Source organism: Ursus maritimus, unplaced genomic scaffold, assembly GCF_017311325.1.
Source record: "Ursus maritimus isolate PB19 unplaced genomic scaffold, ASM1731132v1 scaffold_20, whole genome shotgun sequence".
In the NCBI taxonomy this organism is placed as follows: Eukaryota; Metazoa; Chordata; class Mammalia; order Carnivora; family Ursidae; genus Ursus; species Ursus maritimus.
Window position 1 is genome coordinate 20,936,868 of NW_024424453.1, and position 15,689 is coordinate 20,952,556.

At 34.9% G+C, this 15,689-nt stretch overlaps 1 protein-coding gene across 1 annotated transcript in view; it reads left to right on the top strand.

Moving 5' to 3' along the window:
• The window catches only part of ATR (ATR serine/threonine kinase), a 102,328-nt gene that overhangs the window by 73,640 nt on the left and 12,999 nt on the right, over positions 1–15,689 (top strand). Inside the window, exons 35-41 of the mRNA XM_008707724.2 lie at positions 538–717; positions 5,006–5,148; positions 8,490–8,587; positions 9,111–9,343; positions 10,287–10,421; positions 11,994–12,194; positions 14,047–14,190. Of these exons, the coding sequence (XP_008705946.2) occupies positions 538–717; positions 5,006–5,148; positions 8,490–8,587; positions 9,111–9,343; positions 10,287–10,421; positions 11,994–12,194; positions 14,047–14,190 (1,134 nt within the window). The remainder of the gene's footprint in view (positions 1–537; positions 718–5,005; positions 5,149–8,489; positions 8,588–9,110; positions 9,344–10,286; positions 10,422–11,993; positions 12,195–14,046; positions 14,191–15,689) is intronic.

The window sequence follows — 15,689 nt, forward strand, 5'->3', positions numbered from 1 at the left end:
TAAATAAAATCTTTAAAAAAAATAAAAATAAAAAAATAATAAAAAATAAAACCTAATTCAAATTTTCCTCATTTGGTAACTTTTCCTGAGTGCTGCTCTCCTCCAATTTCCTGTATCTTCATGTATATTTAGGAGATTCCCTTCTTTGTGCTTAATAATACCCATATGTATTCCTCTGTTAATAGCTTTTAGCATTGTGTTGCTGTTCTACATAGTCAATTTCCTCACTTGACTATGAACTTTTTTAAGCCAGATATTTTTATTTACTCGTGCTTGTTTATCCCCAGTCATCTACATATATCTTCAGTTCCTTGTACTTTGACTATAAAAATGAGTGAATGAATGAATATGAGTTCTACATGAAATGAAGCGATGCTTCCTTTTTAGGATTATACTTTCATAGGAGGGAAATGAGAGACGAATATGAAATTACAAAGATTTATACATAAAACATACTTAATGGACTTAAAGTACTAATAATTTTGTTTTTCAGAAAACAGAAATAACTTAAAAGACTTGTTGCCTTTTTCCTTTTAGGGTGATGTTCATCAGGCACTAATTGTTCTTCAGAAGGGTGTTGAATTATGTTTTCCTGAAAATAAAACCCCAACTGAGAGTAAGAACATGTTAATCCATGGTCGAGCTATGCTACTAGTGGGCCGATTTATGGAGGAAACAGCTAACTTTGAGAGCAATGCAGTTATGAAAAAATATAAGGCAAGTATATGTATAATGCAGTTTCATTAGAAACTCAATCTTTTTTTTTCTTGAAAATGTATAAAATGATTTTATTTTATTTTATTCTTTAAAGATTTTATTTATTTGACGGAGCACAGGGGAGCAGCAGGCAGAGGGATAGGGAGAAGCAGATTCCCTGCTGAGCAAGGAGCCAGACATGAGGCTCTGTTTACAACATAGGCTCTGCACTCAGCATTCGGAGTCTGCCTAAGACTTTCTCTCCCTAGGGGCGCCTGGGTGGCTCAGTCGTTAAGCGTCTGCTTTCGGCTCAGGGTGTGATCCCAGAGTCCTGGGATCGAGCCCCACATCGGGCTCCTCCGCTGGGAGCCCGCTTCTTCCTCTCCCACTCCCCCTGCTTGTGTTCCCTCCCTCGTTGGCTGTCTCTCTCTGTCAAATAAATAAATAAAATCTTAAAAAAAAAAAGACTTTCCCTCCCTCCAGCACCTGGGTGGCTCAGTTGGTTAAGCGTCTGCCTTCAGCTCAGGTCATGATCCCAGGGTCCTGAGCCCCACATCAGGCTCTCTGCTCAGCAAGGAGCCTGCTTCTCCCTCTCCTGCTGCTGCTCTCCCTGCTTGTGCTTTCTTTTGCTCTCTCCCCCACTCTTTGTCAAATAAATAGATAAAATCTTAAAAAAAAGAGAGAGACTTCCTCTCCCTCTCCCTTTGCCCCTCCTCCAGTGTACTCTGATCTCTCAAATAAATAAATTTTTAAAATATAATACATATATATACATATATATATTTATTTATTTATTTATTTTATACTGTACTAAAGGGCAGTAGTAATGAGGCAGATCCTAAAGTCATACTTTGTAATTTTCACTCTCCCAGTTGGAGAGATCTGAATTTTTTCTAACTTTTGAAGCACACAAAAACTCACTAATTCTTCACAGCAAAATTTATAGCAGATCTTCCAGGTCTTTCATCTCTTGCACTGAAGCCTGGGTTGGAGGAGGAGGGAGAGTTGCCCTCATGATACCAAAGTTAGAATCTGATTATACTAGCTACATCCCTAAAGCTATGTCATGATGGCGTAAGTAGCCATGAGGAATAGTTGTTTTTTTTTTTTGTTTTTTTTTTTTGGTTTTTTGTTTTTAGAAAGCCTGCATGCCTGGCTGGGGCTGGGAGAAGGGCAGAGAGAGAGAGAAAATCCTGAGCAGGCTCCATGTTCAGTGAGGAGCCCAACATGGGCCTTGATCCCACGACCCTGAAATCACCACCTGAGCCAAAATCAAGAGTTAGATGCTTAACCCACTGAGCCACCCAGGTGCCCCTAGGGATAGTCTTTTTAATAAATGGTGTTGTATCATTTGGTTATCTTATAGGAAAAAAAAGTCAAATTTGACCGTCACACCATTAACAAAGGTAAACTTCAGGTAGATTCTGGATCTAAATGTGAAAGGCAAAATGATAGTTTCTAAAGCATTGTATTCTAAGAGAGTATCTTCAAACCTAGAAGTAGGTCAGGACTTCTGAAACAGACCAAAATGACCAACTGTAAAAGAAATGATTGATAAATTTAAATATATTAATAATATGAATTTCTCGGGGGGGCGCCTGGGTGGCTCAGTCGGTTAAGCATCTGCCTTTGGCTCAGGTCATGATCCCAGGGTCCTGGGATCAAATCCTGCATCGGGCTCCCTGCTCAGCGGGGAGCCTGCTTCTCCCTCTGCCTGCCACTCCCCCTGCTTGTGCTCTCTCTCTCTCTGTCAATTAAGTAAATAAAGTCTTTTTTTAAAAAATAATAATACGAATTTCTGTTCATGAAAAGGTACCATTATGAATGTAGAGGCAAGCCATAGGTTAGAAGGTACTTGCAACACATAAATGATAAGAGGCTCATATCCAGAATACAGTAAGAACTCTTAAAAGTCAATAAGAAACCTGAGACAAGAATTGTATAGACGACTTACAGAAGTAAATACATAAAAGACCAAAAACAAATAAAGAAAATGTATCAAATTGTAGTAAACAGGCATAGATGCAAATTAAAAACATTACAAGGCAACACTATATACCTATTAAAAAGCTAAAATTTAAAGATTGACAAGGCCTTAGAAAGACTGTAGAGTGTTTAGACTCTCTTGCAGTGTTGCTGGAAGTATAAATTGGTACAATCATTTTGGAAAGCAGTTTGGCATTATCTGCTCAAGATAATACTGTGACCCAGCCATTCTACTTGTCTCTATAGGATATGTTCAAAAATGTTTATACCAACATCATTTGTAGATTTTAACTGGAAGTAACCCAAATGTCAGTTGGTTATAGAATGGGTAAGCAAGAGGTGGGGAAGGGAAAAGAATGGATAGACAAGTTCTAAGATATTCCTGTAATAGAATACTATGTAGCGAAGAAAACCAACAAACCAAAGTTACGTGCAATAACTTCGATTGGTTTCACAAACATAATGTTGAATGAAAAAAGCTAGATAGAAAATAATACATGTAGTATGTTTCCATTTCTATAAAGTTCAAAAATGGGCAAAACAAAATGACTGTATTAGAAGTTCAAATAGTGGTTGTCAGTTTGTTTGGGCGGCTGTAAGAACCATATGCTATAATAAATGTATAACATAAACTGAGTGACTTATACAACAGACATTTATTTCTCACAGTTCTGGAGGCTCAGAAGCAAGATCAAGGTGCTAGTACATTTGGTGTTTGATGAGGGCCTGCTTCCTGGTTCATAGACTGCAATCTTACAAGGGGGTGAGGGAGGTCTTAGGGGTCTGTGTTTTAAGGGCACTAATCTTATCCATGAGGGTTCCATATCATGACCTAATCACCTCCCAAAGGCCCCACTTCCAAATATTATCACTTTGGGGATTATGCTTCAACATGAATTTGGGGGTGGGTGTACACAAACATGCACTCTGCAGCAGTCGTTATTTTCAAGGAAAAGAAAGGAGGTAGTGATTGGGAGGGTGAATGGGGGAGCTTGTGTTTCTGGGATTCCTGTATGTGATTATTTTGTGATAATTGATCAAGCTATACATACGAGATTTGTGTATTTTTCTGTATGTAAATTTTACTTTCCAAAATAAATTTTTAAAACTTAAACCAGAAAAGAAGAAAGGAGGAGACAGGTAAGAGGAAAGAAGGAGGGTAAAATGATGGTAAAACCAGACTGAAAAACATCTTTTTAAAAGAACTTTTAGTATGTTTCCTTATTCCCTTTGCTTCTCTGACTAGATTGGGGAGGGGCACTGGCAGCCTTGGCTGGTTGGGCACATGAATCCAGCATCTGTTCCATACATCTAGTCATGTCATTCTCTCCTCTATCCACAGGCAGGTGCCGTCTGTGTGCAGGATTAGGTTCAGGGGAAACTCAAGATCTCATTTATGTTCCTGCTTCAAACTATGTTCTCATACTTGCTTGAATTAAGAGTGAAACTTCATTAAAAAAATTATTTTTTATAGTCCGTCTTTCTATGTGTTTTCCATCACATTCCAAATAGTATTGTTTTAAAATAAATACACAAATACTTAAAAGGCAGGGAAAGGGAAAGGAAATGATACAGAGGACAGAGTAGGAGTGGCCAGAAAGGTAGGAGAAAACTTGGAAGATTGTGGCCTCACTGAAACCAAGGGAAGAAAGTGTTTCAAAGAGGAAATGGTGTGGACAACAGAAACAGATGCTGAAGAGAGTTCAAATGAGATCAGAATTGGGAAGGATCTTTTAGATTTAAGGAGTGCTTTTGGGCAATGCCGAAGACTGAAACCATGAAGAAATAGTTTGCGGAGTGAAAAAGGCGTGAATTCTTAGAAACCTGATTTTAAAGGAGTTGAGAGGGAGGGCAGTAACGCATGAAAGATCTTGGAGAAAAATAAGATGTAATTTTTTTAACTATATTTTTATGCTTTAAAAGTCCTATCCTCCTCAGAGCTTTGATATTTTCCTTTCACTGAGATTTTTTTTAATAATAAAAATATACATATAAACACTTTCATAATACCTTAATCCATTTGGAAATTATTTTGATGACATATAAAGTAGCAATGTAAGTGGAGTTTTCTTTCCCTAAATAGTTAATTATCCCAACACTATTTCATGTTGGCCAGTGGACAACTCACCAGAACCAACCAGCCATCCTGAGAAAACCTTTCTAAGAAAATTCTTTATCCAAATGAAAAAGTCACTCTGCCTTTGACTTTGCTCTGCCTACATGTGTGTCTTGTACTTTTTGATCCCTAATCATCTATTCATACTTTATTTCCCAGTATAGTATGGGGTTTTCTTAGGTGAGTATCTGGTGTTGTCTTTTATAGGATGTGACCTTGTTCCTGCCAGAGTGGGAGGATGGGCATTTTTACCTTGCCAAGTATTATGACAAATTGATGCCCATGGTCACAGACAACAAAATGGAAAAGCAGGGTGATCTCATTCGGTATATAGTTCTTCATTTTGGCAGGTAAGTGTGTGAACTGATATGTGCTGATTAAATACGTCACAGTGACTCTTGATCTTGAACTGTTAATCACAGATTTTAGCATATCCAGTATGTTTTCTGCTTTACCACTGATTCAGTCTTTAACTTTAATTTTTTTTCATAATAATATTTTTATTGTGTTATTCACCATACAGTACATCCCTGGTTTTTGATGTAAAGTTTGATGATTCATTAGTTGCGTATGACACCCAGTGCACCATGCAATACGTGCCCTCCTTACTACCCATCATCAGTCTATCCCATTCCCCCCCCCACTGAAGCCCTCAGTTTGTTTTGCAGAGTCCATAGTCTCTCATGCTTCATTCCCCCTTCTCAATACCCCCCCTTTCTTTATCCCTTTCTTCTACCGATCCTCCTAGTTCTTATGTTCCATAGATGAGAGAAACCATATGATAATTGTCTTTCTCTGCTTGAATCCAGCCATTGCACTACTGGGTATTTACCTCAAAGATAGAGACGTAGTGAAGAGAAGGGCCATATGCACCCCAATGTTCGTAGCAGCATTGTCCACAATAGCTAAATCGTGGAAGGAGCCGAGATGCCCTTCAACAGATGACTGGATTAAGAAGATGTGGTCCATATATACAACGGAATATACTCAGCTATCAAAAAGAACGATTTCTCAGTCTTTAGCTTTAGATGAGATATAAATTTTTTCTTTATATCATTCTTTCTTCCTTTTAAAAAATAACTTTATAAATGGAAAAAGTAAGGTGCATATGTGTTTTTAAACTCAGTAGTACCAATATTATACAATGAAAATTAAGTGCCCTTCCCATTCCAAACCCCCATCTCTTGAGTCCCCTTCCCTAGAATTCCAGAAGACCCTAAATGTAATATATTTATTGGTTATAATTACCAATGGAATGTCTTCTTCCTGCCCATTCTGCTAAGAAATGCTATAAATGAAAATGCTTTTGACATTGGACTTGTAGGAAGAGTTTATCTTTTAGACTAGATAACAGGTAGAATATAACTTAATTTTATATATTAGTGTATTATCACATAGTGTATTGTCTCATGCCTACTGTTTATGTCTTCACATACTATTTCCTAAGAAGTAATAATGACATGTCATTCATTTTTTTAAAGATTTTATTTATTTATTTATTTATTTATTTGAGAGAGCGCGAGACTGTGAGCATGAGGTGGGAGGGGCAGGAGGAGAAGCAGACTCCCCACTGAGCAAGGAGCCCAATGCAGGGCTTGATCCCAGGACCCTGGGATCATGACCTGAGCCAAAGGCAGATGCTTAACTGACTAACCACCCAGGAGCCCCTTCATTCATTCTTCTTATCATACTCATGTACTCTTTTTTGTTGTTGCTGGTGTTAGAGAGAAAGTGAGCACAAACAGGGGGAGTGGCAGGCAGAGGGAGAAGCAGGCTGCAGGCAGAGGGAAAAGTACGCTCCCCGCTGAGCAAGGAGCTCGATACAGGAGTCGATCCCAGGACCTTAGGATCATGACCTGAGCCGAAGGCAGGCGCTTAACTGGCTGAGCCGTCCAGGCATCCCATACTCGTGTACTCTTCCTTTATTTTAAAGGATGACTTATTTCAGAGCAATAAATTTCTTTAAAGTTGTCTATTATTAGATACTTTGACTTCTTCAGTATTTTCAGAAATTAATGTTTGTTCATTATTGGTGTTTGGATTGCAGGATTTGGCCACACCTTTCTTCTCAAAACGGAATTCAAATTTTATAAAATCCAAACCTAATTTTATTTATTAATGATTATCAATAGCTTGTTATTAAAGCAGAATTCCTGGCCTATTAGCATTTTGAAATGGAAACATAAGTAGAGGACAATTATTAAATGCATTTTTCTTTTCTAAGATAAGTAATAGCTTGCTTTTGTTCTTTAGTTTTAGCATACATATATCATGTGTATTGGTATACAGAATTTATTTAATGTATTTGTTCTAAAACAAAAAGTTACCTAGAATCCTCAATGTGCAGAAAACTGTTGGGTATACTGTGAGAATTTTTAAACAATTTGAGGAGGTAAGGTTATTTTAGAACATATTCTATTCATAGTACATAAAAGAAAACATTTGGATGCTTAAGGGAGTAAACTTAGCTATTGAGACTTACTTATCCCCTGCATGATCAAAATACTATGTAATTATTAACTAAGCATTAGTGTTTGCTCTCAAGGAGCTATTAGAGAAACCTTAAGCATAAAAAACATTTAAATAATGGAACATAATAGAACGTGTGATCAGCTATGAAAATAAATGGCATAAATATGAGAAATGTCTATTAGCAAAATACCAAAAATGAAACAAACAAGTCGAGAATTCATAGAGTTTGGGCAAACTTGAGGTCAAAACTCAAGCTACTGGCTTCATGATTTAAAAAGTATATCTCTTTGTACTGCATTGCTACAGAAATCTTGATAGGCCTCAGGAAGAAGGTAGGATTTGAAGGATAATTCAAGAAGACGACATTACTAACTTTTCACAGATTTAGCAGAGAAACAGCGTTGAATGGTTTTTTCAGAGGATGGTGAAGAAATTATACTTAATGGAATGTATAATCTGGTGAGTAGTGAGATTGGAAAGTTATAAAGAAATAAGATTGTGAATATATGAATACCAAGTAGAGTCCTTCATATAGGTCTTAAATTGTAGCTGTTGATTCCTGTTTTTGAACAGGGGAGAGCATGATAAAGCTAGGATTTCAGGAACAATTGTCCAAAATATATTGAAGAGAAATGTGAAATTGGGGAGACGAAGTTATTCTAATTTCTCAGAAATGAAGTGATTGGACCTGATAGGCTTATTATGGCTATGGAATGCAAACGAAGATATAGATCTGAAGGACAATTTGAAAGTACTGACAGAACAGGTCATTAGTTGTATTACTTTTGGTATAAGCAATGTAGAGCTTAGTGAAGAATATAGTAAGAAAAAAAAGGGGCATCTGGGTGGCTCAGTGGGTTAAGTGTCTGCCTTGGGCTCAGGTCATGATCCCAGGGTCTTGGGATCGAGTTGGGCTCTCTGCTCAGCAGGGAGCCTGCTTCTCCCTCTCCCTCTGCGCTTCCCCACTATTGCTCACACTCTCTTACCCTCACACGCACACGTGGTCTCTCTCTCTCTCTCAAATAAATAAATAAATAATCTTAAAAAAAAAAAGAAAAAAGGGAATCAAAGATAACCTCTACTAAGAAGAAATACTGATACCATAATTTTTGTGAAAAGGCTGTGTAAAACTCAAGTGGTAGTCTATGTCTTTACATTTTAATCCATATAATGTAAAAAAGAGCACTATGTTAATAACATCTTTTCTGTATAATTGCAGATCTCTACAATATGGAAACCAATTCATATATCAGTCAATGCCACGAATGTTATCACTATGGCTTGATTTTGGTGCTAAGGCATATGAATGGGAAAAAGGTATAATTTTTTATGTAAAAATTTTAAGGGATAAGAAAAATTTTAACTTTGGTATAAAGTCACATGTGGCTTGACAATCTAACTTACAAAAAGCTAGGAATGAATTTGCTAATTTAGATTGAATATAAGTGTGAGCAAGAATGCTAACAGGAGAAACACTAAACACAAAGACATTAAGTATTGCAGTTCAGGGCTGCAAATGAGAATCTGCTCATTCCTTCCTGAACGTAACACATACTGAGAGATACTAGCTTAAGCCAAATAATTTACCCTAAAAATTATAGTGGAGTGTGGCTTGTTCTGTGTTTCTAGTGAAAATTAATAGCCCTTGAGTTTTTGAATGGCCCTAAATATGTTTTCCTATTTAGACAAAGACAACTATGTTCACAAATTGGCAAGTGATCTAGCTTTGGGTGTGGGAATAACGTATATTGTAAAGCTGTTTTTAAAACAAAATTTTTCTTCTGTGAATTGAACTGATGTGCTGTTTTTTTCTTTGTTTTTTTAACTGATTTTTTTCCAGCTGGCCGTTCTGATCGTGTACAAATGAGAAATGATTTAGCTAAAATAAATAAGGTTATCACAGAGCACACAAATCACTTACCACCATATCAGTTTTTGACTGCTTTTTCGCAGTTGATTTCCCGAATTTGTCATTCTCATGATGAAGTTTTTGTTGTCTTGATGGAAATTATAGCCAAAGTGTTCCTGGCCTATCCTCAACAAGCAATGTGGATGATGACAGCTGTGTCAAAGGTAATATAGTAATCATGACAGTGTCTTTTTCCATTCTATATGGCATTGATTATTTAATACTAATATGAAGATGCAAGTTCCAGTGTTTCTTTCTTAGATTAGTAGCAAAAGATAAATTTTATATGTTTGAAAAAAGAAATTGAAGCATTTTGTATCATTTTAAATTCAGAAATATTTACCATATCAAATGAAAGAACTAGTATGTTAAGATAAAGAATTCAGCATGTTTTTTTTCTATGAGGTCAAATTGTTAGTGCTCGGTATAAAATGGTAGCCTATTTTTTCAAAGTTTTTTCTGCAAAGTATCTAAGCTATTAATAATAGAAAAACTTCATTGTATTATTAATGGGCATTTGTAAGGTGGTAAATATATTTAATTATAAATATTTTAGAGAATTTGGAAAATACACAGTTATTAAAAAAAACTAAAATTCAGTAATTCTATTAATATTCTTCTGTATTTTTGTATGTGTATTTTCTGTACATATTTTAATGCTAAATTTGGATTATAGAAATACATAATTTGATATTTTTCACCTAACATTTTACCATAGCATGTTCCTATACATTAAATATTCTTTGAAGACAAAGTTTTAATAAGTATGTAAAATTCTTTAGTAGTTAACGTATAATTATTTTCTATAATTTATTTAACTGTTGTGTTTCCATTGTTTTGCTCTTGTAATAAATACATCTAGACATATCTATATTTATTCTCACTTCTGATTATTCCACCAGGATAGATTCTAAGAAGGGAAGTCATGAGGTCATAGGATAACAGCATTTTTATGGCTGTTTAGAGCATTGCCAAATTGATTTCCAGGAAATTCGCATCAGTATAAATTCTCATCATGAATACTTTTTAAATTGATTTGTGTCTACCAAAATTCTGGGTTTAAAAAAAAAATCTTGTATAAAACTACATTTAATTTTTTTATGACAGTCTTCTTATCCCATGCGTGTGAACAGATGCAAGGAAATCCTAAATAAAGCTATTCATATGAAAAAATCCTTAGAAAAATTTATTGGAGATGCAACTCGCCTAACAGATAAACTTTTGGAATTGTGCAATAAACCGGTATGATCACAAATCTTCCTACTTATAGACCTGTATTTGATCATTTATATAAAACTTCTCTATGATTTTAGCTGGGTTTCTTTCACATGATTTAATTAAGTTAAAATTCTAACACGAGTGGGTATACACATACATAAAAATTCATTAAATTATATACTTTAAATATATGCAGTCACCTTAATAAAGCGGTTTTTAAAATTTCTAACAAGTCCCTCTCTCAAATTTATACTTTAAAATTTCTAAAAGCTCTTCTTAGTGTAGATTCTGAGAGTAAATTATCCATATTAATTAGAAATAATTTAAGTAGAGGGATATGAAATAAGCTGTAAAAATACAATTATGTAAAATACTCAAAGTTGTCTCTGTTATTTTGTGTCATATCTTTAAATTTTCAAAACTTATATACATTAACCTATATATGAAAAAAGATTGGATTTTTGGTTTACTTTTCATTTCATTTCATTCTCTCAGTACACACTTATTTCATTGCCTGTTGACAGGCACTAATGCTAAGGGAAACAAAGATAATGAAGACGTTCTTTTTGTCTGCATTGTGTCTGCATATCAGTGCTGATAAGTGTTGTAGGGAACTAAACAGATGGTTATCATCTAGTTTAAGAACTACTTTAGTTTCAGTGTACTTGTATCTAAAGTATGAACATGCTCACAGGGGTAACATACTCTTTTGCTCAAGGAAATGCAAGGGGGAAATCCCTAAATATATACACAGAAAAGGTAAAAATGAGGAGTGAGGATAGTTATGAGGAAAGGGAGAGAGACTCTTTATAGGTAAATAGCTACATTTCACTTTACAAATATGCAGTCTATTAGCTGTTTATAGGTGAGAAAATACAGACTATTCTATTTTCACCTTCCCTTTATCAGTAAACACCTTGAAAGAGTAATCTGTTTTTGTTCTCTGCTTTAGTCCTTTTGACTTCTGATGCCCTTGGCATTATCAAAGACAATGTTATGATAATGGCCAACATTTACTCAACACTGACACTTTTCTAAGTGCTTTACAGGTATAAGTTTTCACTTCTTTATCTGAAATTTTTGTGGCCATCTAGGCTGCATTAAGGAATTCAGAATTTTTCAGATTTTTAAGGTAATGTAGTATACGTACTCAATATTGAGAATCCCTACTGAGAGTATTCAGATAGAGTATCCCATAACCAGTTACATAACTGTTTCTGTGGTAAAACATACTAATCTTTTTACTAAGTGAGAAGTTCAGGTATTATTTTGCTGCCAAATGAGATTTGGTACAAAAAAAAAAGGTTTGATTTACACAGCTTTTCGGATTTTGTAATGTCTGATAATGGATTGTAGGCCTTTATTGTCTCCTTTGGTCATTAAACAGTCCTGTGATGCAGGTACTATTATTGATAAGGCAAAGGAGTACAGAGAGGGTAAAATGAGATATATAACAAATTCTTAGAAAACCGCTGACTGCTTAACCATTGTAACTAAAATACTACAGAAGTAAAATTTTTGTTTTGGTTGAAAATAAGTGTTCTATAATTCAAGGTAAACGCAGAGAAATTAAAATGNACTCTTTTCTTTCCCTAGGTGGATGGAAGTAGTTCCACATTAAGCATGAGCACTCATTTTAAAATGCTTAAAAAGCTGGTAGAAGAACCAACATTTAGTGAAATCCTCATTCCTTTACAATCTGTCATGATACCTACTCTTCCATCAATTCCGGGTGCCCATGCTAACCATGACCCATTTCCTGGGCATTGGGCCTATATTGCAAGCTTTGATGATACGGTAAACTTCAATGTTATGTAACTCAATGATTTTAAAATTTAGTTAAGTTAAAAATTTCAAATTAAGTTTTTTTAAAAGTGTTTTTCTCAGAGACTAAGTGCATTTTATTTGCAAAGTAAAAAATTATTAGAAATATAGAAAAATAAAACTGTCTTATACTGTTGGGATAAAATTAAATGTTAAAAATCCCACATTCCCAATATCTGTGACCTATAGAAATATCCATATGGAAAAGACTGATACTTTTCTAATGTGTATTATGATGAATGAGAGCCTCGCATCTTAAATAGCATAATAGGGAGATGGTTCCTTCACAATAGCTTTCTACGTCCTCCAATGAACACGTAGGTTTTCTCTCCTACACTTCTCTAGTACATATTGCTAACATTACATGTGTGTTTCTGATCAGTTACTACCTTTATTGTCAATGTTTCAACCATATACATTTATCTTCCCCTATATATTGTAAGATATACACACACAGTGTTCATGCTTACTCTCCTTTTGATCTTCTAAACCCCTAGGACAGTGTCTTAAAAAAAAAAAAAAAGCCCCTATTCAACCGAGTATTTTTATTTTTTTAGATACTTCTATTGTTTTAGTATAATTTTTATTTTTCACAATTTGATTTTTCCATACTTTCTTTTGTCCTAAAAATGGAGAAGAGAAGAAGGACAAAGTACAGGTTTTGCTTATACTTTAGGAGGAAGCAAAATTCAGCTAAGAAGAGCTTGATTTTTTTTGAGTATAATATGTGACTATGAATATGTGACTATTTTATTTTATTTGTTTAAAGATTTTATTTATTTATTTGACAGAGCAAGAGAGCACTAGGAGGGGGAACAGGGGAAACAGTAGAGGGAGAGGGAGAAGCAGGCTCCCTGCTGAGCAGGGAGCCTGATGCAGGGCTCAATCCCAGGACCCTGAGATCATGACCTGAGCTGAAGGCAGATGCTTAACCATCTGAGCCACCCAGGTGCCCCTGAATATGTGACTATTTTTTAAAAAGTGGTACGAGAACATTTCTAAGTAAATACTTTTGAAAACTGTTTGTTCCAGTAATTCTATGTATCAAAACATTTGTTTAATTGCTTCAGAGCTAGATACTAAACCACATAATGAAATCATTCTTTCTTACTTACAGTCATGCTTTGTTTTTAACTTAATAGTATTCAGCTTATTAACTCACCTCATTAGGTGGACTTGATTTTGGAAGAGTTTCCTTTTTCAAAAATGAAGCTACATTAAATTGATAAGCATTTCTTACCATTAGAGACATTTAAAAACAGTGTCTCCAGATCTAAAGCAGGTTCTAAAAAATGTTTCAAAAATCTTTTAGGGGCTCCTGGGTGGGTCAGTCAGGTGAGTGACTTCCTTTGCCTCAGGTCATGATCCTGTGGTCCTGGGATCCACACCTGCATCAGGCTCCCTGCTCAGTGGGGAGTCTGCTTCTCCCTTTCCCTCTGACCCTCCCCCTTGCTGGTGTGTGCACAATCTCTGTCTCTCCCTCTTATTCTCTCTTAAATAAATAAATAAAATCTTAAAAAAGATCTTTTAAATATTGTGGCTGTCCTGAAGAGGCTGCCTAAATTTGGATGTGTAAGTACTTAGATTGCTGATGAGGTAATCCTTTTACTTTATAACCATTCCAAATGGGTGACAGTGGTTCTCTGTTTATGGGCATTCTTTTCGTAGATCATTGGTGATTATGATAAAAGAAATTGTTAAAATAATAAACTTACTACACAATATAGGTTATTACATTCTTTTTGTTAGGTAACACAATATTTATATATAAAAATTTAAACAAAAAGTCTTGACCTTAATTTATATATAACTCATTATCTTTTAGGTGGAAATTCTTGCTTCTCTTCAGAAACCAAAGAAGATCTCTTTGAAAGGATCAGATGGAAAGTTCTACATCATGATGTGTAAGCCAAAAGATGACCTGAGAAAGGATTGTAGACTAATGGAATTCAATTCCTTGATTAATAAGGTTTGGAGATAGTTTGCTTCAATTTTAGAATTACCGTAATTACTATCATGCGATATGAGCTTTTCATAATGCTGATAGATCAGTCTTAAAAAAGAGAATGAAATGTACTACCTTTTTTGTTTTCACTTAATTTTTTTTATTGGGATCAGATTTACCATTTTAACCACTTTTAACAGTTCAGTTCAGTGTCATTAAGTACATACACATTTTTGTGCAACCCTGTCACCATCCCTCTCCAGAACGTTTTTCATCTTCCCAAACTGAAACTCTCTAGTCAATAAACAGTAACTCCTCATTCCCTTCCTGCCCAGCCTCTGATAACCACCATTCTACTTTCTATCGCATTAATTTGACTACTCTAGATACCTTGTAGAAGTGGAATTATATATTTTTTGTCCCTTTTTACTGGCTTATTTCACTTAGCATTGTCTTCAGGGTTCATCCATGTTATGTCTTGTGTCAGAATTTTTTTCCTGAGTAAGGCTGAATAATATGCCATTGTATGTGTATACTGCATTTTGTTATTCATTCATCTATCAGTGGGCACTCGAATTGCTTCTACATTGTAAATAATATTGCTATGAACATAGGTGTATAAATAGCTCTTCAGATCCCTTCTTTCAGTCTTTTGAATATTTACCCAGAAGTGGAATTGTTGGTTTCATATAACTTTTTACTTTAAAAAATAAGATTACTTTTATTGTATTGAGAAAAATGTGTAACACATATTAGGGAAAATATTTTCTATTTAATGTTTAAATTATTTGTAATAGACTTTATCAGATGTATGTATGTTTTAGTGCTAGACAAAAGACATCAGGTTCTGTTTTGGGGGGATTTTTGTTTGTTTGTTTTTAAAGATTTGTTTATTTATTTAAGAGATAGAGAGTGCAGGGGGTGGGGAGGGGCAGACGGAAGGGGAAAGAGAGAATCTCAAGCAGACTCCTTGCTGAACACCATCCCGCTGTGGGGCTTGATCTCACAACCCTGAGATCATGACCTGAGCTGAAATCAAGAGTTGGATGCTTAACCAACTGAGCCACGCAGCTGCGCCTGGGATCTGTTTTTATCAACACACCACCTAAAGGTGATCCTTAGTATTTTTTTCAGTACATTTGGTAAGTGCTTGATTTCTTCTCAGAGATGATATGAGAAATCTTATTAAGGGTTTATTATAAATGGATGACTTTAGGTATTTTGAATTATTCTGTGGCCAGGTATTTGTAAATGCATAGCATCTGTTTTTTCCATTGGTAAAAATTAAACCATACGATAGAAAGATGAAATTTAGTTATTTTTTTATGAACTTTTTATCCCTCCTCTGTATCCTCTCCCCACATTTAACTTAGGACCTCTTTTATTAGCGGGAAAAGTTACGAACTTTTAACATAGAAAAGATATAGCAACAGATAAGTTCATTTTTAAAAAAGAATAACTATGATTTGTACTTAGTGTAACCAAAAATAATTTAAAAATTAATATCACATTAAAAACCCATT